This window comes from Drosophila simulans, chromosome 3R (genome assembly GCF_016746395.2).
Source record: "Drosophila simulans strain w501 chromosome 3R, Prin_Dsim_3.1, whole genome shotgun sequence".
NCBI lineage: Eukaryota > Metazoa > Arthropoda > Insecta > Diptera > Drosophilidae > Drosophila > Drosophila simulans.
In genome coordinates, this window is record NC_052523.2 from 7,995,456 (window position 1) to 8,022,661 (window position 27,206).

At 45.8% G+C, this 27,206-nt stretch overlaps 7 protein-coding genes across 12 annotated transcripts; 3 read left to right on the forward strand and 4 right to left on the reverse strand.

Moving 5' to 3' along the window:
* Positions 1 to 2,704: 2,704 nt before the first annotated feature.
* On the reverse strand, positions 2,705 to 4,396 carry LOC6727589 (trimethylguanosine synthase). The gene has a single exon (XM_016175530.3). It carries the CDS (start codon positions 4,245 to 4,247, stop codon positions 2,781 to 2,783), a length of 1,467 nt encoding a protein of 488 aa, XP_016034183.1. The 5' UTR covers positions 4,248 to 4,396; the 3' UTR covers positions 2,705 to 2,780.
* Positions 4,397 to 4,848: 452 nt separating this feature from the next.
* On the forward strand, positions 4,849 to 7,404 carry LOC6727590 (DNA-directed RNA polymerase II subunit Rpb4). Of its 3 annotated transcripts, XM_016176488.3 has the most exons (5): positions 4,853 to 5,053; positions 5,179 to 5,995; positions 6,055 to 6,518; positions 6,579 to 6,844; positions 6,912 to 7,057. In XM_016176488.3, the coding sequence occupies exons 1-4, from the start codon at positions 4,990 to 4,992 to the stop codon at positions 6,815 to 6,817; spliced, it is 1,584 nt and encodes a 527-aa protein (XP_016034184.1). In that variant the 5' UTR covers positions 4,853 to 4,989; the 3' UTR covers positions 6,818 to 6,844; positions 6,912 to 7,057. The 3 variants fall into 3 exon arrangements, with proteins under 3 accessions (XP_016034185.1, XP_016034184.1, XP_016034186.1); XM_016176489.3 differs by having other exon boundaries at positions 4,849 to 5,053; positions 6,055 to 6,844; XM_016176490.3 differs by lacking the exons at positions 5,179 to 5,995; positions 6,055 to 6,518; positions 6,579 to 6,844 and adding an exon at positions 7,155 to 7,404 and having other exon boundaries at positions 4,869 to 5,053; positions 6,912 to 7,092.
* A 138-nt stretch (positions 7,405 to 7,542) lies between these two features.
* Positions 7,543 to 11,875, forward strand: LOC6727591 (protein AAR2 homolog). The gene is made up of 2 exons (XM_016176491.3): positions 7,543 to 8,804; positions 8,870 to 11,875. Exon 1 carries the CDS (start codon positions 7,640 to 7,642, stop codon positions 8,777 to 8,779), a length of 1,140 nt encoding a protein of 379 aa, XP_016034187.1. The 5' UTR covers positions 7,543 to 7,639; the 3' UTR covers positions 8,780 to 8,804; positions 8,870 to 11,875.
* Positions 8,799 to 9,194, reverse strand: LOC6727592. Its single transcript, XM_002102935.4, has 2 exons — positions 9,059 to 9,194; positions 8,799 to 8,995 (listed from the first exon to the last, which is right to left on the reverse strand). Exons 1-2 carry the CDS (start codon positions 9,191 to 9,193, stop codon positions 8,861 to 8,863), a joined length of 270 nt encoding a protein of 89 aa, XP_002102971.1. The 5' UTR covers position 9,194; the 3' UTR covers positions 8,799 to 8,860.
* On the reverse strand, positions 10,004 to 17,845 carry LOC6739744 (14-3-3 protein epsilon). Of its 4 annotated transcripts, none has more exons than XM_016172083.3 (4): positions 17,425 to 17,845; positions 12,462 to 12,931; positions 12,211 to 12,391; positions 10,004 to 12,131 (listed from the first exon to the last, which is right to left on the reverse strand). In XM_016172083.3, the coding sequence occupies exons 1-4, from the start codon at positions 17,486 to 17,488 to the stop codon at positions 12,076 to 12,078; spliced, it is 771 nt and encodes a 256-aa protein (XP_016034191.1). In that variant the 5' UTR covers positions 17,489 to 17,845; the 3' UTR covers positions 10,004 to 12,075. The 4 variants fall into 4 exon arrangements, with proteins under 4 accessions (XP_016034191.1, XP_016034189.1, XP_016034188.1 ...); XM_016172081.3 differs by having other exon boundaries at positions 10,004 to 12,143; XM_016172080.3 differs by having other exon boundaries at positions 10,004 to 12,146.
* Positions 17,846 to 18,159: 314 nt separating this feature from the next.
* Positions 18,160 to 20,935, forward strand: LOC6727593 (ribosomal protein S6 kinase delta-1). Its single transcript, XM_002102936.4, has 3 exons — positions 18,160 to 18,376; positions 18,438 to 20,168; positions 20,228 to 20,935. The coding sequence occupies exons 1-3, from the start codon at positions 18,167 to 18,169 to the stop codon at positions 20,444 to 20,446; spliced, it is 2,160 nt and encodes a 719-aa protein (XP_002102972.2). The 5' UTR covers positions 18,160 to 18,166; the 3' UTR covers positions 20,447 to 20,935.
* LOC6727594 (segmentation protein paired) lies at positions 20,897 to 24,085 on the reverse strand. The gene is made up of 2 exons (XM_002102937.3): positions 22,841 to 24,085; positions 20,897 to 22,483 (listed from the first exon to the last, which is right to left on the reverse strand). The coding sequence occupies exons 1-2, from the start codon at positions 23,752 to 23,754 to the stop codon at positions 21,565 to 21,567; spliced, it is 1,833 nt and encodes a 610-aa protein (XP_002102973.1). The 5' UTR covers positions 23,755 to 24,085; the 3' UTR covers positions 20,897 to 21,564.
* Between the last annotated feature and the right edge of the window lie 3,121 nt (positions 24,086 to 27,206).

Consider the following 27,206-nt stretch of genomic DNA (forward strand, 5'->3'; position numbering starts at 1 on the left):
ATGAGGCATCTGCACCTGCAGCCGGAGAAGAACAATCGCATTTTGCACAGTTCCCAGGAACTGCACGCCGTAATCGCATTGCGGCATTGTCGCAACTTGCGGCACAAATAAACCACCCCGCCGCTTAGTAACTCCCGGCTGCATGGCGGATGGGAGTCGAAGGATTCCCCCCGGCTAAGGCCATCATCAAGTGGCGCAAATTACAGATCAAACAGCCAGTCAGCCAGCCGGTCGGGGGGTGAAATCCGGCGGAAGGACCTCGTTGTTTTGGGTGACCATTTGTCAAGAAGGATGACAACATTACGCTGGAAATTAAATAGCGTATTAAAAGGGTGACTTAATTTGTTTTTTGCCCGAACGAAGGACGCGGCCACTTGTCGCTCGGCGAGATGAGCTGTGAACACGTGCTTGCTTTCCAATAAAATATATTCCTATATATTTTCAGCGAGATGCCAGTCTTTTATAGGCCGCCCAGTTAGGTTATTGAAATTGTTGGCATTGTCAACCCCGCGTTAAGGCGGCAATTACGTGTATCTAATAAAGGATAACAGCGCTACTGACTGGAAACCAAAGTGGATAAACCGGATACGGAAGGGGGCTTAGATTTAAGTAGCTGATAATGCCGAAGTTGACGCGTGACGACCAATTGCACGGTATTTTAATAACAATCCGAACAATAAAAGTCAGTTTTAATCACCGGCAACGAGCTTACTTTGCAATTTGCATTTGAAAGGGTGTATTATAGTACTTATGGCAATGTATTACTTTTTTATTAGACTCCAAAATTGATTTAGGTCAATATGAACTTTAATAGTCCATGTTGTCAAATGATTTGTATGCTTAAGGTGTCATTATGACATTATTATAGTATAAATATTATATCATAAACTCAGCTAGTGGCAGTTTGAGGGACATCAAGATATATCAACCAGAAAGACGAAAGGACTCTTTTCGAGGCCGCGCATCTGGCGTGGAATAATGGGCGAGGCAATCTTCATCTACTTAATCTTAACTTTTAGCTTTGATAGATTCCGAGATCTAGGCGTGCATATGGACAGTCTGAAGGACATACGAACATGGCCATATCCAATGGGCTAACAATCTAGAATACATCAACTTTATGGGGTCGAAAACGCTTCCTTCTGCCTGTTACATAGTTTTCAACGAAAAAGGTAACAAATAGTAGCATAATTCTTTTTGAAATATATGTGTATTAAGAAAGGAATGAATGGACTTTTAGTACAATGTCTTATAAAGCAAATTGGTTTATATTTATTTTTTAACGTTCAATACAGATCTTAATACCTACAAAAAATTTTTGAAATATCATTTATATTGTACATATATCTACATATATATTATTTATTTATATATATTATATTTATATTTATATTGTATTATATGTGAATGTAGTAAGGCACACAAAATTAAACATATCATTTAACTTAAATTTAACTTTGCATATAATTAAAAAAAACTATAATATCCAGAATATCCCCCTTAATCTTGTCAAAATATTGGCATTTTCCAACCAACTATCCCCAAAATCCGTCGTTCGCAAGGCAGCACCCACAAATCAGCGCCGGAAAGAATGCTCCAAATTTCGCCCGAGCTGCTCCAACGCACACTAATAAGTTAATCAAACTAATTGCAGTGGAGAGGAGCAGCCACTTGCCGCAATTGGTTGGGGCGTGGGGTGTGGGTAACGGAGTAAGGGGTAAATATCTCTGTTGCCAGTTGGCAGCTATAAATTCCGCACATGCCCCGCCCACCGCCCCCTGGCCACACCGCAAGCCCCTTGAAGCGAACGCACCCCATCCGAAAGAGCTAAGTAAGCTGTAAGCCATGAAAAGGGTTGTTGCTTCTGGTCCTGGCTCGTCGTCTGCTGTCTGCTGTGGAATGCCGAAGGAACTGCTGCCTGCGCCGCGAGACGAGCATGTTAATTGCCCCCGAACCGACGTTGCCAGGTTCAGCAGGATGCGGCTGGCCGGCTGGCTGCCTGTGCGCCATGGCTTTTGGGCCAAGTCACAACTTGTGGCACAAAGTTCTTAAAAATTGACGCACGCTTTGTTTCCTTTGCGTTTTAATTAAAAGTCCAATGCCAGTTGCAAGAAGGGATTGCGGAACGTTATGGTTATGACCATTGACCATTGGCCAGTTGAGCTTTGTTAAGCCATCTAAATTGGCTAAAGAGCTTGGACTCTTTGGCATCGCCGGTCGGTCACTTGGCAACAATCACTGCACCGAAGGGATGGGTGAAAAGATTTTACTCGTGCGTTACATGTGAGGCGGCTTTATTCATTAGTCAACTTTTCTCCTATCTGTCCTCTGTGGCAAAAAGAGGGAAAAACTTAAGGCGATAAACAATGAACAAAAAAGTTGTTGACCATAGCCAACATTTTCCTTTGATCCATAATTACAGGAATTTGTGTTTTCTGAGTGCTTATATGCTTCGAGTTTAATTAAAGATACTTAAAAATTATTTGTATTACATACTAGTTTAAATGCCTTAGATTTATGGCTAGTTTTGAATATGATTTATGTCTAATAAAAAGCAAAAAATGTCACAAAATTAAGAGCCCGTTCTTTTCTTAAATCCATTCAACTATACATATGCATAAAATTAAATATCTTCACTTAAGTAAAAATAATCATGTTATTTACGATATTAACACTACCTTAAAATTACGAGAGTAGCTACTAGCTAACAAATCGAATTCTACTCATCTTCACCCACTGAACCCTTTATGATTCCCTTTTTTTTTCTAACAAATCGAATCCTACTCATCTTCACCCACTGAACCCTTTATGATTCCCTTACCATAATAAGCAGTGAGCGCAACCATTCGGGTGTCTAGATAGTTGTGCTCCACCTCGCACTGCTGCCCAACTCCACTTAGAGCGACCACCTGCTTCATATTGGCGTTGCGTGGCAGAAAGAAAGCTACGTCAGATGCCAGGCTACGGGACAGCTGCATCAGATTGCTGGCCCCCACGGGCAGGAGATTAGTTTCGATATCAAATGTGGCCTGCTTTTGGTAGTCAGGACCACCCCAGGGCGGGCTCAGGAAAACCACATTTGGGCGCAGCTTTGTGGTGGCCGCAAACTGCAGAAAATCGGCGTGGATAAACTCGATCTTGTGGGCCACACCATAAATGCCGGCATTATGCTTGGCCATGGCCAGCTTCTCGGCATCGATGTCCACAGCAATTACGCGTCCACAGGTGTTTGCAAACTGAATGGCATTGCCGCCGCATCCACAGAAAGCATCTAAGATCACGTCGCAGGCCAGTCGGCGGGCCGTTTGTTTGGCAATCTTCTCGGGTGTCACCGAGAACCAGCTCTCGCGGTCCAGCCGAATGCCCTGATCGAAGCGGGAGAACAGCGAGAATCGCTTGACCCAGTACTTGACCATTTTGTTGTTATCCTCTTGCATGCACTCAGGCATCCTGGCCTTGTGTTTTTTTAGTTGCCCTTGCCGTCGTTTGTTCTTCTTAACAGAACCACTCTGAACGCCGTGCAGAGCCTCGTTTTCGCTGTTCTCCATGGTCAACAGATCCTCGTCGTCCTCGCTATCGCTGCAAGATGGTTCGTACTGTGTCTTTTTTTCCTGTCTGTTAATAATATTTGCCTTTGACGCAAATGATGTTGGCAATCCGAGAAGGCGCAGCTGTTGTTCCTCGTCACAATCCTCGGGATCGTTGTTGGCAGTCAAGTATGATTCGTTCTCCTTGTTCTCTCTTTGCTGTTTTGATTTTATTGGCTTATTTGTAAGGCTTAGGTTCTGTAAGTCCTGCTCAACATCTTCTGAGTTTTTAGCGACGACAAGGCCAAATGATTTGGCCAAATAGCGTTGGTAGTTTTCAAAGGCACAGCTAAATATATACCAGAACTTGTCACTGTAATCGCTGGCGTGCTTCTCCCACAGTTCCTTCCAGAGGCCTTGCTCCTCCGACGAGACCACGTCGATAAGATCTTTGTATTCGGGAAACCGCTTGTGCCACTTTAGCTCGAGCAGCTCATGCCCCTCACGCTGCCAGAATTCTTCCCAGGTAACGTTTTGAATGCCCTCCCAATTGCAATTATTCCAGTTGAAGTCGTTACCAAAGAGCTGACTGAATATATAGAACTGCGGATTGGTTCGCGAAGTGGTCAAGTGGTGTGTGTTCATTTTTCGATCAGACCCCTCATCTCCAGCCTGCGAGTCAGCAAGTCTTCGGCTCTGTCGATGACCTGGATGTACCATAAATCGATGGCCGGTCTGTAGGTGGCACGTAGCGCGCTGAGATACTGTTTTTGGGCCAACGGATTGTTGGACAGGCTATTGATCTTGTCGTAGACTCCGCCGGCGGTCAGTTTGGCACCTTTGGGATGCTGCACATTATGTAGCACCACTTCGCCGCGCACAATGCAGTAGCGGCCGGCACTCACGCGATTTTCGACGACTTTGTCATGGGTAAGGCCAAGAATAAGCAAGGATATGGTGCCCTCGCTCAAGGAGTACTTCCTGAAAGGTGCAACATCACTGGTAAAGACCGGATGGGTAGGTAATATAGAAAAACTTACTTTGGCAGACACTTAACGCGCACGTTTTCCAGGCGGTACTGATTCGACTTGAACGCCAGCCGTCCAATTAATGCGCACTGGCCGTAGTGCAGGTTGTGATAGGATGTTTCCAGCTCCAGTTCCTCCACCAGCAGGGTCTTGAAGAAGTAGCAATACTTGGGCGCTTTCGAGGTAGAGACTTCTGGCACCAGGGACATAACTCTCTTGGAAAAAAACCAAGAATTCGGAACAAAATCAAAACACCCGGAATGATAAACTCAACATGCTTGCTAGTGTGGCCAAAGTGATTAAACGCGATGTGACCCACCTATCGATAGCTTCTTGGCCAGTTATCGCCCTGCCTTTCTCATCACTAAAAACAGCGGCATTTTATTGTGTAAATTAGAATTTCTTAATAAAAACTGTAATAAGAACTGCTCACTATGTCTTTTATGAACCCCGTGGATATGGTGGATGAGGACGCCGCCGACCTGCAGTTTCCCAAAGGTAACCAACGCACCACACTAACTGAAATCCAACTTACAAGTGAAACTGGTTGAAACCTTTGGCTTCGAGTGCCCCAAAAGCGGCACTCCTCCACATTTTTACCACACTGAATTGCCTCTTTACAGTTGAACCACTGGGTCCACAGGTCAAGCAATTCATCCATGCACAGCAGGATGAACACACCAGGAACTCCATGGTTTTGTATAATCCGCACACGTTGCACAGGTACTTGGAGGAGGTGGAGGAAGTGACGCGGGACAAGAATAGCAGTGTTCCATCGGCTACAAAGGATGCCAATCGGTGTGCCACATGTCGCTGCAGTCTCGCAGAGCCGTACATAAAGTGCTCCGAGTGCCTCGACACCCTGCTGTGCCTGCAATGTTTCTCACGTGGAAAGGAGGCATTTTCCCATCGCAATAACCACGCCTACATCATAGTCCGCGACAGCATACAGGTTTTCGCAGAGGAGCCACACTGGACGGCCCGGGACGAGCGCATACTGCTGAAAACACTTCGCACCCACGGCTACGGCAACTGGGAGGCGGTCTCCCAGGCTCTGGATCAACGCCACGAACCCGCAGAAGTGCGACGTCACTACCACGATTGCTACTTTGGCGGGATATTCGAGCGGCTCCTTAATCTGCAGCATGCTAGGCACAGCTATCTGCCCGAGCGAATGCCCTATGTCTTTAAAATGCGCAGCTTGGATCCACCACGTCATGACGATATCGCCTCCATGCAGTTCAGACTAAGCGCAGGCTACCGCTGTGCAAGAGGAGACTTCGACACTCCGTACGACACCTCAGCAGAGAGTTTGCTATCTATTATGGTGGATCATAGGGGCGGGGATGACGACAACGAGACGCCTGAGAGTGAGTTTGAGCGCGAAGTGACAGAGGAATTGCAACTCGGAGTAGTTCGGGCATACAACAATCGCCTCAGGTATGATCTTATAACGGATAACTACTATAAAGAATCTAACGATCCATTTTTACGCACAGAGAGCGCCAGCGTCGTTACAAAATAATGAGGCAACACGGTCTCATAATGCCCAATCGCACCGTCAGCTGGATTTCCAAGTACGTTCACGCTTTTAGCAGCAATGCTAGTTGCATGCGTTTCCTGGGCTTCATGCAGATCTGTCCTGACCCCATTAAGTTCGATATGCTGCTGGAGTCTCTGCGTTATTGTCGGGAGCTGCATAGCCAGCTGCACAAGCTATACGATCTGCGGGAGCACGGCGTTCGCACTCTTTCCGGAGCCAAACTATATGCCCGCCTGAGCAAAGAGCGTCAGCAGACTCAGAGATATTACAGCAGGCTGAAGCAAACAGATGCTTTCGATTGGCAGCAATTGGTGCAGCATTACGAGAGCAACAGAAGCGGTGATCCTGGGCCCCTGGCCATTAACTCAAAGTTATATGTCATGAACACGCGTCGAAAGGCTAGTCCCATTGAGATTGGAGGTGGGAAACACTTTACCCATTGCCTGACATCAACTTATAGTAACTTTTCTTTGTTCCCAGATCTTCCTGGTTATTCCAAACTGGATGATGGCGAGCGAAAGTTGTGCAGTGTGGCTCGTCTAATTCCGCAGTCGTACTTGGACTACAAGAACCAACTCGTTACGGAGCAAGCAAAGCTCGGATATCTACGACTGGCCGATGCGCGACGTCTCATCAAAATTGACGTGAACAAAACGCGTCAGATCTACGATTTTCTGCTGGAACATGGCCATATCAGCAGACCACCGTCCTATGGCTAGGGCAAACTTTTTATTCATGTTTCACTTGTAAATTTCCTGAATGTCGTCAAGTACCTAATTCTAAGCAAGATCCTTTCGTTTCTCTTCATTCCAGAGTTCGAAAATGCCGAGACGCTGCTGATATCGGAGGTGCACATGCTTCTCGATCACCGCAAGCGACAAAACGAATCCGCCGACGAGGAGCAAGAGTTCTCCGAGGTCTTCATGAAGACGTACGCCTACACGGATAGTTTTCGGAAGTTCAAAAACAAGGAGACCATTATGTCTGCGCGAAGGTAGTGTAGCAAAACCGAACAAAGCTCGTATGAGTAGTAATATTAAATTATTTCAAATTCAGCTTGCTGATGCAGAAAAAGCTGCACAAATTCGAGCTGGCCGCACTGGGTAATTTGTGTCCGGAGGCGCCCGAGGAGGCCAAGGCGCTGATTCCTTCACTAGAGGGTCGCTTCGAGGATGAGGAGCTGCGCCAAATACTTGACGATATCGGCACTAAACGCAGCTTACAATACTAACTACTACTACGTATAGCTTAGGTATGAAGTCATGGTCCACATAAACAATAAAGTCAAGAACAGCAAGAATTTTAATTTAAGGCAGAATACGCACTGTAACAAAAATCAACAGAGTCTAAATGTAATTATTACTTAGATAAAAATATTTAAATTGAATTTGCCGCTTGAAAGAATGGTTAGTCTAGTGTTGCCAGATTGCTCACATTAAAGAAATTATCGAAATAGCCGTCACATCTGGCAACTATCTGAAACGCCCGCACTTGCAATTGTTTTCTTTTTCCTAATAATTGCAAGCAAACAATATTTCACAATGAACAAGGACAACTCCAGCATGAAAATGGATCCGCAGCTAGCCCTGCGCCTCCTGGCCGATGGCGGAGTGCTGGTCATCGCCGGTGTACCCGAGGGCACGGAATTCGGCATTGATCTATGTGCCTACACCATTGGTCCGGATTTCCGAGGCGTCAAGATGATTCCACCCGGAGTCCACTACGTATGGTGCTCCTCCCGCGGTCCCTACGGCGATGCAGCCCCACGTGTTGGATTCGTGCACTTCTTTCATCCGAATGAGATTGTCGTACGAGAGTGGGACCACGAACTGGAGGAACTGCGCCCGCGGAGGATTGCCGAACCGGAAGTGGAGCGAGACCGAATCCGCAAAAACCTAGCCCAACTGGAGCGCATGCTGGCGCCGTACGACTATCGTTACGTGGTCCAGTGGAAGGAACTCACCGGCAGCGTGACGGAGTCTTGCGTGGATCGCTGCCGTCCGACAGAAGGAACAATCCGTACGAACATCGAACTGCAATCCTGCCCGGACGCAGATCGGCCGCGAGGAGGAGCTGCTACTGGCAGCATAAGCCGCCGGAATGCTGCAGCTCGGCTGCTCTTAGATGAGAGCGAACTCTTACCGGACCTTAAGCCCGTGGAAGGAACAGCTCCGCGCTTCACTACCGTACCCCTGCGTGTTCCACAAGATGCCCTGCCCGCTGATGTTTCCCGCCACGCCTTGGACTGCATCGATGCTATTGACAAACTGCTCGATGGATTTGAAACGGCCGACGGACTCATTGAGGAACTGCAGCTGGCCTACGCATTTTTCCTAGTGGGCTACTCGGTGGAGTCTCTGGCCCACTGGCGCAAGCTTCTGGGCTTGCTGGCTCACTCGCAAACGGGGGTCACTAAGCACAAGTTAACGTACATGAAATACAGCGAGGTTTTGGCCCACCAGCTGCCTCATCTGCCCGAAGAGCTGATGGTGCCTGGTCCGCATAACACCGTCTACAAAGATGTACGCGAACTGCTGGTCAATCTGCATGCGGGCGGCTTAAGTGTCAGCGCTGAGCGGCTGAGCAAGCGGCTGGAGAAAAAGTTGGGATGGGAATTCGAGGGCCTGCTAGACGAGGATCCCGAGGACCAGCCCGTAGTCATCGAACTTCCGGAGGCCTAGGAGAAGAGCGCTACGCATGTGAAGTGTAATTCATATATTTGTAATACAATGGACTGAAAATGATCTATATTGATTTCTACTTTAACGCAGCGAGTGCTGGGTGCGCAAGTAATTCCACAGATCCCGAGCCGTGCGGATGCTGACCATGAATTGGCACAACTTGGTCTCGATCAGACAGAGAATCAAGAACTTGGCTCGCTTGTCCTTCAGCAGGGACTGCAAGGAGTATGGCATGGGCATGGGTTTTCTGTAGCCATAAGCGGCGCCGCCATCACTCACCTCCTCGTTGTTCTCGGGACCATTCTCCACCACCGTCCAGAGTTCCTCCGACTCCAGATACGCCCGCACCGTCATCGACCAGGCCTTGTAGTTGTCCAAACCTTTGAGCTTCTCAATTTGCAGCTGCAGTGCCATATCTCCGAGACTCGAGCAACGTTTCGCAACTAAACCGCATTCGGGCCCTTTGCTGTTTCTTCACCTTCGCCTCTTCCAGCTGTTGTCCAGATTTTCAAATATAGATATCTGAGTATTTGTATCTGTATGCACACGGCTTTTCCATTGTGCACATCAGCAAGCTGAGAACAATGGCCACTAGACCCACTTTTCGTGTTGCTTCTGGCCCAGCTCTGCATTCAGCTTAAGTGGACACTTCTGATTTGACGCAGAAGCGTTGTCGCTTTATGTGCCTGCCTGCTCGAATTTTCCGATGACCAGAGAATTTAGTTTGGCATATATCTGTTCTGAGCAGCAGCAGTGCGCTTTCTAGGCTCGCAACTTTTGGATGCATCGATCCTTGACAGGTACGAATCTTAATTATCTTTGGACTGAATGTGTGATAAATCTCGATTCGATGCTATGCTTGATTAGCAAATGATAATGATAGAAGAAAATGTCATTGCAAATCTTTATTGAAAACTTCAGTTAAAAACTAGGATATCTAATGGTAATTTCTCTATTATGCTGAATGCGTCAAATCAAGAAAGATGCACGATTGAAAGGAACACTTAAAATAAATCCGACAAAATGTAAAACAAACTAGTTTTATTGTTATTAATGGGCGACTTCGCAAAAAACTAATAAACTAATAGAGAAACTGCGTGTTGATAGGGAAACCTTCGTTTCTTTTCTACATTTTCAATCTTTCTATGATTGACTGTGACCATTTAAACAAGCCCATAAAAACACGAGCCCCAAACTCAATAAACAATAAATTGTGATGCCCAATTGTTGTTTTGTTTTTATGATTTTTATTTGAAATGAATACGAATGTCAGTTTTAGCTGCTGGTTTCTTGTATTGCTGTTGTTGTTACGTTCAAGAATGTGGCTGTTGTTGTTGTTGCTGCCGCGGCTGATTTATGCTTAATTAACTTTCTGCACGGGCCTTTTCTATTCAGCGACTGCAAAATATTAGTCTGCCTTCTTTCCTCATTTATTAATATTTAAAAAAAACCAAAAGCGAAAAACAAAGACCATGCGAAAGAGCAGCGAATAAGCTCGTGCGAAAAGTCTCCAGTAGCTGCTGCTCAGCTAGCTCATCATTCTATTTTCCTTCGCTAATCACGCAAACACGCTACAGATAACACTGTCGATGATGATGGTGTTGTTCTTGTGGAGAATCTGTGGGTTTGTTTACTTGACTTTGGGCTAAATCAATGTGGTTTTGGACTGTCTGGTCTGTCGGGGAGTTTTGGAATCGGAATCTCTGGAGAGATGGTTAGTTGGGTGGTGGGGCGAAAAGTTCGAAATCTCTACAAATTACATAAGTGGTAGGCATAGAAAATATACAAGTATATATGTATACAATATATATATATATATATATACGTATATATATGTACCGTTGTTTTGTTTTGTATTCTTTTTGTTTCTTGTATTTAGCAACTACAAATACTTTTCTATATTATTAATATGTTTCTTTGTTGCGCAAGGTAAGAGATGATGAAGAAAATTGGTTGCGATTGCGATGGAGAACTCAAAACGAAAGGCGAAAAACAGAAATCCACCAAATTCCCGTTCGATTGTTCGGTTTCGTTTCATTTGATTTGACCATGCATGGGTGTGTGAGTGTGAATATGAGTGCGAGTGTGAGAGAGCAAGGAAACGCTAAGAGAAAACAAACGGCTCGTATGCGTAATATGGGTGTCTGTGTGGGTGGTGGGTGTGTGTTTGTCTGCGTGTGTGTGTGAGTCTGTGCGGGTGTGTCGGTGTTATTGAACAGTACACTTACATACATACAAATTTAAGCTTAAGAATTCGTTTTGAATTTCGCTTAACTAACATTCCTTTTTCTCATTTAATATAGTTTTTAGCTTTTGCGTCTTTCATTCTGTTTGCTCATTTCGTTTCGTTTACTCCATTTACGTTTTATTCATGTATTAAATTTAAATTAATTGCTGTATTTTTTCCTTACATTTTCGACTTTGTTTTACTTTTACGTTTGCGCTTATTAAATGGTTTTTCGTTTTTATTACCTCGTTCTCACGTTTATTATTGGCTTAAAATTAAAGTTGTATTTTACGTGTTGCTGTCGTATTTAAAGTTTGTTTTAAAAATTAATGCATGCCAACTCGATGAAATTTGCTTTGTGATTTACTCGTGTGATTGTTACTCAATTTTCGTTTAGTGTTTCGACTTTCGTTCTTTTCCTGCTTGTGTTGTTTTAATGTGTTTTGTGGTTTAAATGAATTTTATTTGTTTCGTTTTTGCTTCTCATAATTAAATATAATATTTATTCAAATATAATAAAATGCTTGGTTTCTCGAATGCAAAAAATTCAAATGTAGTAGACTTGATGTTGCAGTTTTCTAACGTTAAGGAGCCAATTTGCAAAGCGACGCCAACTTAATAGTACCGCGAATTTTTTATGTTGCGATTCGATTCTGGGCCGCAGCAACAGCCGCGCCACGCCCACCAGGCCGCCCAATTTTCAAACATTTTGCTTGGTTTGTTGTTTTCTTTTTTCTGTTTTTGTGCTGTTGTTTTCCATGCTGTTTATTGTTGATGACAAATTGTGGTCCTGCTGGTTTGCTTGTTGTTTTCATGTTGCAAATATGTTGATTTACATACGGGTGCTGCTGTTGTGGTAAATCGACTGCCTGGTTGTCGTCGTTGCCGGGATGTTGTTGTTGCCGCATTGGTTCCATGTTGTTGTTCTCGAAGTTGCTGTCGTGTTGTTGTGGTTGCTTTTGTTGTTGTTGATTTTGTTGTTGTTGTATGCATATATATTATATGGTATTATATTTACTTTAGAAGGTATATAATGTGTTTTAAATGGAAGGGCGGGGGTTTACTTAAATTACGACACGTCCTGATCCTCAACATCCTGGATTTGCTCTTTGGGCTCGCCATCACCTGCGTTGGGGTCTACTTCTTAGTATAATATTTAGAACTTAATAACGGAGCCGAACAAATGGGTTATATTACAACTTACCTTCTGCCTGCATATCGGACGTCCATAATGTGAGGTTGTCGCGCAGCAGCTGCATGATGAGTGTCGAGTCTTTGTAGCTCTCTTCGCTCAGCGTATCCAACTCGGCAATGGCATCATCGAAAGCGGCTTTCGCCAAGCGGCAAGCGCGGTCCGGCGAGTTGAGAATCTCATAGTAGAACACCTGCAAGGATTTGGACATATATATAGAATACATAAGACGACATCGTGTCTCTTCTTCAAGCATCACTCACCGAGAAGTTCAATGCCAAGCCCAAGCGGATGGGGTGTGTTGGTGGCAGATCGTTCATGGCAATATCGCTGGCCGCCTTGTAGGCAATCAGCGAGTTCTCTGCCGCATCCTTGCGGTCTGAGCCGGTGGCGAACTCGGCCAGATAGCGATGGTAGTCGCCCTTCATCTTATAGTAGAATACTTTGCTTTCGCCGGATGTGGCGCATGGAATGAGATGCTTCTCGAGCACGTTCAGTATATCCGAGCAGATGTCGCGCAGCTCCTTCTCCACCTGTCCGCGGTAGGTTTTGATCATCTCCAATTTCTCCTCGGCCCCCTTGTTCTCCTCCTTCTGTTCGATCGAGGTGATGATGCGCCACGAGGCACGGCGTGCTCCAATCACATTCTTGTACGCCACCGACAGCAGATTTCGCTCCTCGACGGTCAGCTCTACGTCCATGGAGGCGACCTTCTTCATGGCCTCCACCATTTCTGTAAATGAGGACATAACAAATGAAAGGTGTGGTCTTTGGTATACAAGAGTAAATGTTTATAATAATTAAGAGCAACATCTCAAACCAAATTTAAAGATTGCCCATTAACTATCGCATATATGTATGTTCATTCTGCAATTCCTAAGGAAAATATACATCATAAAACAAATACTTCATTTGAGTGAGTAAGAAGTAGCGTTTATGATGTAATTTAAGCAATGCTATCAGACGCTATTTTATCAACAATTTCGTAGAATACAAATGTTTATATGATTGTTCATATAACTTTTGAATTGCTTTCATATATATCATGTTAAGATTTAGAATAAAAGCAAACAGTTGAATTGGAAAACCAAACGTATATGCATACATACATTATATATTTTTTGCGTAGATAAATTTATCCAAGGTATGGAAGGCTTGTTATCTGGACTTTCTTCCCGCTTGTCCTTGTCCCCCCGCGAAAGTCTAGACTACCTATTTTCCATTTCTTATCGGCGACACGCCCAATCCGCGATGATATATAACTTATGCACATATATTTATGCATAAGTTGGCGTTGCGTCTACGCCCGATTTAGCTGGTTTTGTCATACCAATACCAATAAGGGGCCATCCAATCAGCCGGTGATAAGGGCGGCTTCCGCCACATTGTTGCACCCAATCCTATCGGCCCCATCGGGCATCTCTATCTGCGTCTGCATCACCATCTAAAACTGCGTCATGAATCACATGTTCGGAACTCAACACGGAAGCAAGCAAGGAGTTCGTATATCAAATTAAAGTGAGTAAGTTAAGAGCTGATATCATTAGGCGTTTTCATTTCCCTTTTCGAGTAATTCAATTTAAGTCGAAATATATTTCGAGGTTCATTCAAATGCTTTTCGGGCATATGATTAGTATTTGGAATTATAAAAGATTAGTTTTTGATATCTGGCCAAAGGAAATGTAAGATATTTCCGAGTCAAATCATCTAAATTATCATTGCAGTGCTGTCTGTCTGGGTAAAAGCAGTTGCAGGCTAACTATCTCGGGCATATCTGGTTGATAACAATACAGAGCTATACTATACTATACAAAATATTGTAATTGTAGCGCGTTTGCTGACTTGCACTGTCTGCCCTCTCTCTCGCTCGCACCCGCTGCCCGTCAGCTGCTGACGTATTTCGCACACCAACACCCCCCCACACACTCATACACACACAAAGGCATCGGGACATTTGCCGACTGTCTGCTTATTAGTGCGATTTTTGTTGTAGCACGTATTTGTGAAAAATAGCCAATAAAGTTGCATGATTCACGAATATTTGTGGCTGCGATTGAACTTCAAACATTGTTGTTCGCATTGGCGGGCTGCTTGAAACCAATGTGTATGATGTGCACACGCATTTTACAACGCTTGCCAGCGCTGCTGAGTTACGCATAAAAAATGAACTTGAAAGTGGATAGGGGTGGAAGGAAGGGGGAGCACAGTTGGGCGGTGGAGGGTGGCTGGTATCCTTGCTGCTTTAAAAGTATACAGCACATGTTGCTTAGTAGTAAGTAATCCACAACCAATTATGAGACATGCGCGTCAGACCACCAGTCACTAAATAATGTACATATAGCAAGGCGAAAATCAATAAACGCGTCCCAAAAATAAAGACCCAAGTCCCGCGGGCATGATAAATCATTTGCGGAACCACGAAGTGGTAAAAAGAAATTTATGGAAACTTCTCGAATCATCTGAACTTTCAGGAGAAATTGCAAAGTTCGCGAAAGACTAGCAAATATGAAAAAACTAGATAGATATTTCTAACGAAATTTTGGAAATTTCTTGAGCAGTTGAACTGTATTTGCCAAGTATTTTTCATAATTTTTCTTATGAAAAATGATTAATGATTGCAAAGATGAGCATGGTCATCTGAAATGCGTTGTTTTTCCAAGAAATAAGTATTGGAATTTGATAAACTGGCGACAACCCTGCAATGGCAACCCACCACCACCACCCAGAAGTACAAAGAAGTCACGCGAGCTGGAATGAAAGATTAGGACGAAATAGGGAGCAAAAGGAATGGGCAGGATTTTCCACCCCCTACTACCAACACGCCCCCAGCGATCCACACCCTCCCTTATGAGACGCCTGTGGGTGTGTCATGCGCTCGTGTGGGTGTGTGTGTGTGAGTGCGCGTGCTTTTGTGTGTGTGTGAGTCGCATAAGGGCGCAGCAGCTGAAAAAACATGCGCACATACCGTTACAGCGGGCAGAGAATGTGTAATTAGACAAAGGAAGCAGCAACAACAGCGCCTAAAATGGTGCAATTTGAGCAAAAAGGCGAGCAACAAACAAAACACACCTAACACCACCCCCACCCACCGCCCATCAATCAACCGTATGTATGCTACTTTTTCCACTCAGTTTTTTTTTTTGTCTGCCTTTTGCGCATATTGACGACATTGACGAGAACGAACATCAACGGAAAAAGCAGCGCGCGACCTCGAAAGAAATGTAGATAGAACGCAGAGAGCGCAAGATGGAAAGAGCATGGAGCGTAGGATGGTGGCGGGGGCGCAGGGGGCAGCACCTGAGAAAGCACACTTAAAGGCTGACGTTAATGTGTGCAGAAAAGAGGAGCGGTGGTGTGGAGAGGAGCGGAGATCAGGGGCGGAGAGGGCGAGGCAAGTTCAGATTGGGGGCGCAGACATTGCCGGCTGGCGGCTTCGCCGCTCCGCTTCGCTCTCCACCGCGCTCTTTCTCTCTCTTCGTGCGCAATGGTGTTGGTGCTCCAGCATGAGCTCCACCGCAAAATGTCCGAGTGTGACAAGGCCAACGCCAAGTGCTGCACACCAACGCACACCGATGGGCGAAAATAAGAAGACAAACATGTGATACAGGCACAAATATCCCCACCAGTGGTGTATGTATGTATGCCCTGTTTGTGTGTGCTAATAGTTGATTGACTTCTTTGCCGCCGCCACCGCCCGTTAATGTTGTCAGTTTTGCAGGCAATTAGTTGCAGAGTACTGTTGCAATTATTGTTGCTATATTCGCTGCCCAAGTACAGCAGCAAAAAGAAACGGCAGACGAAGGAATCGCCAAATGTTTGTTAACTTTTTACAGCCACTGTGCAGCGTCGCCGACACTCTGACACACTAGCCATCTCGTTTTGGCGCACGCAGAGTTTATGGCAATTGGTTAAGCGCGCGCTTTTTGCAAATGCCGAATTTGCCGTCCCCCTCCCACTGCGACTATCTTTGCATTTTGAGCTGGCTTTTTAATTAATTGGAGTATTTTTAATTAAATATAAGCAAAGGCTACAGCAGAAGCAACAATAAAAACCGCCCGGCGGACACTCATCGGCACACTCACACCTCCGTGCAAACACACACACACGCGCGCATGCATACATGCGCAAAAGCATGAGTAATGCGAGAGTAACAGAAGAAGCAGAGAAAATTTTTATATTTCCTTTTTTTCGCATTATCAGACAGGGTTGCCAAGTGGCCGCATAACTGCTTGCAACTAGCCGCAACTAATTTGCATAAATAAAGAATTAAGCAATAGGCAGAAAGTGAGAGAGGGAGACAGCCGGCGACACAATCGATTCATTCATCGATTTTTCGCAGCAACGGCATGGTGACGACGCCGCTGCTGCTGCTGCGCATGAAAAGCACATTTCGTCGAAAAGGGGGGGAGGGGTCTGAGAGAGAGAGAGGACTGCCCCCTACCCCTGCCCCACAATCATTGATTTTGGGTGTGGAATAAGTGTATTTAACAAACTAGAATCCCCGAAAAATGTGCCGTTTCTAGAAAGTTACGCCTTGACAACTACTAAGAAAAAAGAACGCGAGCTGGAAACAACTGCAAACAGCCCTTAGCAACCAAGGAAGAAAATGAAATGCTAGCTGCCGCGCAGCCCTCGCTCGCAACGCCAAATACACAAAATTTTCCCCTTCTAAACTAATACTATATAGTTCCAAAAAAGAAAGAGCGGAGGAAGAAAAGCAAACTATTTGCTGTAAATTATAATACGCAATTCCGTTTCTTTCTCTTTTTGTGCAAAACCACGCGAATTTTTGCCGGTAAAAATCAGGTTTTACACTCTATTCATCTCTTTTCGTTCTTCCGACGCTCTGCTTCTTCTTCGGCTTCTTCCTCTTCTTGCTGTTTCCTCCATCTCCCGTATTTCTCCCGTCTTTTCGCAAGAAATACTACTCATCGCGACGCTGCGTCGCTTCGACTGCAGCTATAGCGATGAAAATTGAAAATTTCCATCGTTTTCTCTGGAAAAAAAACCTTTCAATTGGCAAATTCGGACGAAAAGCGGAGCTCTAGACTTTTCAACGACCACGCGACGACGCAATGGATCGGGAAGACAAAAAAAAATCCCAGGCGACCCCTCCCCAAAAAAGTTGGCGCTCCTCAGTCGAGAAAATTTTTTCCCTACTCTACTCGCATTTTTCTACCGTTTTCTACCATTTTTGCTACCATTTTTTTCGGAATCACTACTCACCGTCGTAGCGCTCGGCCTGTTCGGCAAGCTTTGCCTTGTACACATTGTTCTCGCGCTCAGTCATTGTGTTGAAGCCTTTTCGGTTAAATTAATCCACAGAAAAAATTATTTAAATGCTCCCGGTACGTGCGGCGTCGATTTTGCTTGCTGCCTGTGATTCGTCGCCTTCTTTTTTCTCTACTTCTCGAGCGGTGTGACCGTATCGGGCGGCGGATGAAACACTAAAATTGATGGGCGATGGCCTAATGACGGCCTTAAAAACGCATCACGCGTACCGTGCGCATGCGCCGGCGATGGTGGTAAAATCGGATAAATTTCAATTTAGATGGTATTGCTATTTGAATATTACTGGCGAAAATCCGTTAAATTTAAGCTTTTATTCGGAAGTTTTAAAATGTAATAGTAGATTGACATATTTAAAAAAGCTATAGCTTTTTTTATATGTTGCATTATTTCAACACATGAAGCAATGTCATTAGTACAGACTCCCACCTTTTCTGTGCAATTCAAATTGCAAGTAGTCACGACACAACCCACATGTACTGTAGCCTATCGATAGTTAGTTTCGATAGTTTTCGATTGTAGTATAAATTTTAAATTTTGAAGTGTGACCGTTTTTATAATTTAAATAAAAGTGTTTAAAAACAGTTATTTATTAATGGCTTAATATATTATTTCTAATTTATAAAAATAAGCTACTTATGCACTTATTTAATTTCGAAGTCCGGAAGTGGTTATTTTGATGTGCCTTGGTCACACTAGCTTTAATGTTGCAAAAAAAATTGGGGAAAAACGACATTTGATATGGGAAAAATGTTTAGAAACTAAACCGCCAGGTCTTGCAGCAGCCACCAGAATGAGTCTCAACCTGGGCGGCTGGATCCACAGCTTCACCGTCACGGACACCCAGGAGCACAAGGGTGGCTACACAATATACAAAATCACCTCGATTGTAAGTCGTTTTTTGGGGGGCAGATGAACTGTGCCAAATAGTAAACCTCACCCACTTTTAGGTCTTCCCGAGGTCGGTACCTCAGGCTCTGACCTGCCTGGTGGTGTGGAAACGGTTCCACGATGTCAAGCGGCTGCATCGCGAGCTTAGCCGGCGCCACAAGAGTCTCCAACTACCCGGCAAGTTGCCCGTGCCGACAGATAGCACATATTTCAAGCGATTCGATGCGGCAGTCATCCAACGGCGAAAGGAGTACATCCTGCAGTTATTAGACTTTGCAGCCCAGCATCCGGCGCTGTACAAGTGCTCAACCTTCACGCAGTTCTTCCAGGAGACGCCCTCGCCGAACGGATCGCCGCTCAAGAAGCTATATGTGGAGCGATCCCTGCGGCTGCAGACGGAAGATGATGGATGCGGAGGTGGTGGTTCGGAAACAGGAACTTGCGCTGGAGCCATAGCCGACATTTGCGATAAACTAGACTTGCCCTATGACCCACACGATGCGGGGGGCATCACGCCTCTAGATCCGCGCTGTGATAAGGAGCAAACGAACAATGAATCCCAGGCCAAAGAAACTGAAACCGAATTAGAAACGAAACAGGAGCCCAAGACAGATGTAGCGCCGTCCAAGAGGGACTATCTCCGCCTTCTGACGCCCATGGCTTCCATAGAAAGCGACGACAGCGACTACATATATGAGGCGGCTCTAGAGTTCAGTCATGCCGTCCAAGCGGAGGTTAACCTGGAGTATGCCGAAGCCCACGAGCGGTACAAGCATGGTGTGGACCTGCTGCTCAATGGGGCCAAGCAGGATAGCAGTGAGGAGCGCAGATTTATAGCCAAGGCGAAGATAGCCAAATACTTGGCGCGGGCTGAGGAGATACACGCCAATTTCCTGGCCAACGACTGTCCGACGAAGAAGCTGCAGTTCCAGCTCTCGCTGGACACGACAGACGACGGTAGTGCGACCCATTTGGAGTGTCCCTGGAATCAGCTGGCACGCTACAAGGTGCTGCAGGTTCTCCAGGACCGTGTGATGCAGGTGCAGTGTGTGACGAAATCCCAGCAGCCGGCTGCCATTATGAAGGGCGTCGAAAAGCCGGCCAGTCACTCGCTGACCCAGAGCATATTTCTGCCCCAGCAGGTGCCTTACATGGTCCAACTGCTGGCCTACTTCCAGTCGGAGCAGAAGATTTTCCTGCTACTGCGGCAGGCGGAGGGCGGCAGGTTGTACGATTACCTGCAGAGCTACACGCCCACGAGTAGTAAGAGTTTCAATTATGGAGAGCTTTTTCCCTCGGACCAGGAGCCGGGGGAGAAGGAAACAGAGGAGCAACCTCTGACTTCGGACAGCGACGTCAGCGATTTGGTTCGCAGCTCCCAGCAGCTTTTAAAGTCCGTAACCAACACGCTGAGCAATTTGCAAGCGGGAGTCGTTACGCCCAAAAGAAATAAAAAGGTGGATCAAAATCGCATCCGAAGTAAACCCATTCCGGAGCAGTGCCTGCGTCAGTGGGCTTGCGAACTGGCCATCGCCATACACAGTCTGCACGGCAAGGGCGTTATCCTGCGCGATCTGCACATGGGTAACATCTTACTGGGCGCCAAGGGTCAGCTGCTGCTGACCTATTTCTATCAGAACGAGGGTCTAACCTCGGACGACAACTATGTGCACAAGGCGCTGAGCTTGGAGGCAGTGGCTAATCACTTTGTGGCACCAGAAAGACCGCTCACTTTCCGCTCGGACTGGTGGAGCTACGGCGTGGTGCTCTATCAGCTCCTGCTGGGAGTGGTAAGTTTCGAGTACTCGATTAAAAATGTTTGGATAATAGCAATCTGCTTCTTTTCCAGCCCTACAAAGTCACGCACCCGGGGCAACTGGACCTCTATGGTTGTGTTCAGTATCCTAGTGAGTCGTTGGAGATTTCAGATCATGCCAAGGATCTGCTGGAGCAATTGCTGCAGCTTTCGCCGGAGCTACGTTTGGACTACGATCAATTGCAGGCTCATCCATTCTTCAAAGGCATCGATTGGCAGACGGTTTTGGAGCAGGGAACTGAGTCCACGTGAAAATAGGCACTATTTGCTTTGCTATTGAGTCTTTACTTGAGTAAAGTATTTTCTTATTTCTGTACTGTACCTGAAATCCCATTTGTGATTCCTTGCTCAGTTCTCATTGGCATTGATTTTGATTTCTATCAAAGAATCTGAAGTCGCTCCACAGCGATTACTTATGTTGTGAATCTGCTATATTACTTTTAATGCTTGTCTCCAAGAACAAGTGTATAACCATATGTTTTTAATAAGTCTTTTATGTTATTCCTTTTTTGAATTGGAAGCTGATCAATTATTGGTACAAAATACGATTTATTTAAACGTCTATTATATACATTTGCAAAGTGTCCTAGTGTATGTAATTGCTTACAATTAGAAATTAAACTAAATTGAATGTAGTTGTAACAAAATTTGCAAGCCGTTTTACAAAATTAGTAAGTAATAAATTTGTAAGGCCAACTGAGCTAGTATACAATATAAAAAGCACTTTATTGTCTAACTACACAACAGCAAATGGAACTTAGCCTACGAGTAGGATAACTAAAACTAAGTTTGTTGGGCAACGAAGTGTCCCGGTGGGAGGGAGGTCACTCGTCACCCGTTTTGGTAAGGCACATTTGGAATGCATTCTGGGGGCGGGGCTCTCGTTGCAGAGCCCCTAGCCCTGGATTAACCTAGACTTAGACTGGAGTAACCGCATTATGATTTGGCAAGACTTGTGGATTCCGTTGTTGTTGCAACTTGCGTCATTAAACCTAAAAGGAACCTATGGCAATATGGAAACAGTGGCCAGAAACTGCGTGGGACTGGCCAGAAAAACTCCAAGGGAGTGGAAATATGGACTAAAGACAATATTATCAAATTAAATATCAAATTTTTGGACTCTACCCAATTGTTGAATGCAACTAGTTTTAAGTAAACCGATGATGAATTCTACTACTTATGAGGCTTTATCTTTGGGAATCCGCTTTTCTGGAGCCCCACTTTCAGTCGGAGAAACACAGTTGGAAATGCTGCACACTCCACGCCCCCATCCCTTCAAAATGGCCGCCGGAAACGGGCGTTCGGCGTGCTGATGGGCGTGGCCCAGCGTCGCTGATGTTGTTGCTGTCGCCGGTGTGTGAGCATTTCTCTCAGTGCAAAAAAGGCGGCAGGACGTAGCTCTGTGCCTGCTGCGGCTGCTGCTGCTGGCCGACCTCCTCGCTCTTGATCACAGTCTGCATGCCGCCGCTGTCGTTGTCATCGCTGCTGGTGCCGCCCGCGGATGCAGCTCCTCCCGTCGCCGTGGTCACATAGTGCTGGCCCTGCGCCTCCACCAGGTGACAGCTGGCGCCGGGACTCAGCTCCAAGCCACCGCCACTCTGATGGCACTGCAGGTGCACGTATTTGGCCTCCTCGGCGCTCAGGTACTTGCCATTGAGTTGCTGCTGCTGCTGCTGCTGTTGGTGGGCATGGACGGTGACCAGTGTGCCGTCGGCCAGTTGCTGCTGCTGCTGCTGGGCGGTCTGCAGTTCCGCCGTCTGATAGCTGCCGCCATTGGCCACCGACTCATCTCCGTTTCCGGCCACGGAACCGGATGTGGCGCCCATTTCCATGCGCGTGGGACTGCCGTACTCGTAGTGACGCATCGGGAAGAGCTGGCTTTCGTGCACATAGGCACCGTACTGGCCGGAATAGGTGCCATACGGACTGGCCGCCGGCGAGAGCAGGCTGAACTGGGGCGTCAGCTCGTAGGGCGTCTGGTAGCTGGTCCAGCTGTCCATGCTGCCCGGCGGCGTGACCGTCGTCGTCTGCGGATAGCTGGTGAATGGTGGCGCTAGGGTTCCGGGATTCAGTGTCGCCGTCGGCGGCGTGCTCGTCTTGATGTAGCCCGTCTTGCGCGGTGGCTCGTGCTTGCGCCACTTGGCGCGTCGGTTCTGGAACCACACCTGCACACGGGATTCGCTCAGATTCAGTTTGATGGCCAGCTCCTCGCGGGCAAAAACATCCGGATACGGAGCACGTTCAAAGGCACGCTCCAACTCCTCCAGCTGGTAGGCAGTGAAGGTGGTTCTGAAGGGAAAAATGGAAAGTAATGAGGATTAGGTGAAAGTCTGAATGGGTTGCGTACAGAAAAAAATTAAATTATAGTATCTATTTATATTAGAAAAGATTTCTAAATTAAAACTATATATTTGAATATGAGAAAATAGAGATAACCCTGTTCCGTAAATATATCTGTATGCTATCGGTACTCATTATCTGATAATTAGCCCCCCAGATTGCACGGAATTCCGTGCGAGTTGCTAGCAATGTCCTTACTCCAAATTACTCATACGCCCCGTGGTCACGGTCATAAATAGCAAGTGCTATCATCTTGTGCCACATAATTTCATTGATTTCCCGTCGTTAAATTAATTGACAGCTTACCTCGTCTTCTTCTTCTTGATGCCATTGGGATCGCCCTTCTTCTTGCTGCTGCTTCCGTCCTTTTTGGCTGCAGGAGCTGTCACGCCCCCCGCTGTGCCCGCCGCCCCTTGAATGCCAACGCCGGCGGAGGCGGAGGAGTTGGCGTTGCCAGTGCCATTGGTGGTGCCATTAACCACCGTGGAGGTACTACTCGGCGGAGTAACTCCAGCACCACTTGCCTCCAACTGCGAGCACATCTCATCGGGCTTCTTGAGCTTGCCGCCGGCGGATCCTCCGTTGATCATGACGGGTGAGGAGTCCTGGAGCAAGCCATCACTGCCATGATCCAAATGGTCCAGATGATGCGGACTGCCGCCGTACAGATGCTGCAGCTGCTGCGGCTCGTACTGATCCTTCGGCGACGAGGAGTAGTCCAGCTTGCCATTGAGCGGATGATAGTCCAGGATGCCCACCAGCTGTTGCTGCTGCTGCTGCTGCTGCTGGGAGGATTGCTTGTGCAGCAGGATGCCATTGTGGCTGGGCGGGGGCGTGGCCGTGTAGTGGTGATGGTGTTGATGGTGCTGCTGCTGCTGCTCCACCAGCTTCTGCGGCGCACTAATGTACTCGTACTTCTGGCTGGGCGAGTAGCAGCCCATCTTGTTGACGAAATCCAGCTTGGTCACATAGTTGGGCGATCCTCCAGCGCCGCCAGAGCCTGCTCCTCCTCCTCCGCCATTCGGCAGTATGGTGTTGCAGTCGGGCAAGCGTTGCTGCTGCTGATGCTGCGGCTGTTGGCTGCACAACTCGTGGACACTGCCCAGCATCACGGGATGCATGGCCGTTGTGGTGGGCATCAGTGGCTTGGCGCCCAGTGGATTCAGTGGCCCGCCGCCGAACTCCCCGAAAATGGGATCATCGAAGCTATCGTGCTCCATTCTCCTCCGCGACTTTAATCCTTGGAACGCACACAAATAACACACACACTTAGCACACAAGACACTAACTAGCTACAACACTTTTGCCACTGCGACACTTTCAATCCATTTAGTGTATTTGGATGATTTTGAACTCGATTATCGCTGCTGAGTTTCGAAATCAATCAGTTGTTAATTGCATTTGGCAAGCACATAACTGGGCTGCTGTTGCTACTTTTCTATCGGTTAGGATGTGGACTATATATATATATGTATATATATGGGAGTAGAGCCGCACGCTCACCGCTCGAGTCTTTGGCCTTAATTGACTCGGCTACTGGCGATGATTGTCCTTTTATACCGGCGCAGGCGGCAGCGCAGCAGCAGCGCCGGCAGCGACCAATCGCATCGCTCCGTCGGCCGCCATTATCGCCGTGCGAACGGGACGGCGCATGCGACCGCCGCTCTGTGCGTTTCATGCTGGCGCGTGTGACTTTTCCGCTTACCCAGCGATTCGACGATTTTCCATTCAGCGGGGTGTGGTCTCCCCTACTTTGCGATTTTTCTTCTTTTTTTTTTTTAGACTGGGTCTAGCTGCCTGGGTCCAGTTTTTGGTCTTCAGCTTCGCAGGCACACGGCTACCAGCAGATCGAGATGTTCTGGGAACGGATGAGCACGACGGGATGATGGGGTCCTGGGAACGGGACAGGCACCTCTACTGGCTCTCAGTTCTTAGAGCGCATTTAAGGATTCTAATGGCACGCTGATCTTATTGTTACCCACTTTTGAATTATGTTTTATTTGGATTTTATTTATAATAAGGATATTTCTTTCAATAGACAGTTCATCATCGGGATATCTTCTTAATATCCCAAATATAGTATCATGAAAGCATAGTCATATTAAGAGATGTCATATAAATGAACTGATTGTGTTCTGTTGCAGTTACAAACTATCGCATACTTATTAATAATGGTATGGTCTATGATTCGATATACATATGGGGATAAGGTATCAATATGATTGGGGGACGAAATAAGAAGATTCTTGAACGGCTTGAAGGATTACGTTTATGTCAGGTATATACCTGACATATAGATAGTATACTATATACTAAACTATCAAATCTTTTCTATTTCAGAACCGTTTATTATCTAGTCGGAATAGTTATAGCCATATTAAAGCATTCAATCTTAGCGGAGGGATGAAAATTACTATGTTGTACACTTTCTGATCGTTCTAAAGATCGTATCACAGATAAAACCTAAAAAGAGGGTTTTCAATATACACTATATTTCCATATGCATTATTTACTACAATCCCAATTTAGTGTCTTCTTGTTGGCAATGCATTGATACAGATTAGTTTCGCCCGAAGTTAAGAGAGAGAGCCCATCTATTTGGCGTCCAGCTCATGGTCATCGCCATCCGTAACAATGCACCTTCATCGTCACACATGTTGGACGAACAATTAACTTCTGGTCGAGGAATTCCGATGGTCGTGGTTCCAATTGGACTCATGAGGGTGGTTCCATTCGAGGTTGCAACCCCTGTAAGGCAGCGACTTGGTGGCACGCTTGTGACCTTCTTCGTCCACTTCAGCCCGTTTCCACACCCTGCTCGCTCGATCTTCCCACAGCGCGTGTCACCCTCTCAAGGATTGGCGTGGTGCCCTTTCCTCCAGTTCGCTGTTGCGTGTGACCTTTTGGCCAGATGCTGGTACTCCGATCGCGGCGAGGTGGGCACTTAGTCAGGGGCTAAGTTATGGCTCATTTGGACAGATCCGAAGATTTCACGGGGCATTTGAATGGGAAGTGGGAAGAAGGTTGCCGAATTATGTGGGCATTGCAATCGAAGAGGGTGAAAGTGGGTAAAGCGATACATTCACATAGACATTGAGATCGGGGATCTTTAAGAGTTAGTTATTTAGATATTTAATAATAAAAAAAAAATAATATAAAAATACTTCTTACAAATTCAATGGCCAAATCTTATCATTATTAATCAAAATTTGAAGTGCATTTACCAACTATGGAAATATATCCTATAAGACAATAATTGGGTGTTGAATAATTGATATCTTCATTATTTATTCTTTTACTAAGAAAATAGTAAGTACCTGATGTCAAATGAATACCAATTTGTCAAAAGCAAGCAAAACCATTAACTTTTTCTTAGCTGTTAAGGAAGTAAAGTGTTTTGATGTCTTAATTAAGACAAAGTTGCACAATTCAATGGCAAAGTTCTGTCCGCAAAGACCGGCCCGCATTGATCGAATGAAAAACAGCAAAGAAACTTCAGCTTCCCAGGAATCCGAGCCCACAAAGGATCCACAAATTTTCCCATCATAAGCGACCAGCGGGTTGGAGGAAGAAAATCCCTCGAATTCCAGGCGGAAACCACATCAAAATCTCATTCACTCACAGACGCAACCGGACGATTCGATACTTTTTGGCCTGGCAGGTTCCGAAATGCGGGCAAAGTCGAAGTCTCTGGGAGAATGGACGCGGGGCACGCGATCAGAGCCGAAAGATGAAAACAAATAAATACACCCCATACTGTGGGTACTGGGTCGCGACCCAGAAACTGGGAGGGATGGTATCCGAGGGCAGCGAAAGGAGTCGGGTCCTCGTTGCGTGTGAATAATCAGACAGTATTTTGCATTAGCCAATGTGCCAATTATGTGGGTCTGGCTACAAGGATTGCAGCAGAGGGAGAGGATTCGGAAAGCAGGATGAGGGGTAGCAGCAAGGACACAGTCAGGGTGGGGAAATCAAGGAGCGATGATATCATCTCGAGTAAGATCAAAAGTTAATTACTCGTGATCCTCGAACCCAAGAAGGTTAAGGTATAATAAAGGCAATCACTGGGTTTCAAATGAGGCAAACGATAAATAAGCGGGGAAATCTAAGATATCGGAAAATATCTTTATAAGCCAGAAAAAAAGAGTTGCCAAACTGCGGGTAGGTTTTCTTTATAGATTAAGATTGTCTTTATATAGGTAGTTTAGTTGTTAAAAAGAATAAAATGGGCTGGTAGCTAATAACTTTAATATTATCACGATAAAGCTAATCGGATTAAGTTTTTATAGAAATTTTAAATATCTTCAAACTTAAATATTTTTCAAATTTTAAATACTGATATGTTAATGCAGTATCCAACTGTTTGTAAGTTTAGCATATATATGTAGGTTTAAACTTAAGGGATATTTAAAACCAAAAGGGCTTTATGCCACAAAGACTCAAAACTCATCCATCTATTAATATAGTATATTGAAGTTACTTTAAACTCTTGCATCTATATAGCTTAGATCATCTATGAAAATGACTTGTTTGGTACAGTCGCCGCTGTTTGGCCAAGTGAGCGCCTAAGCTTTTGTTGAATATTTTGTCATATTTTTTCCATAACCATTAAGATACACACACTGGCTGGCGGAAAGACAGACAGACAAACGGACGGATTCCCGACTGAGGG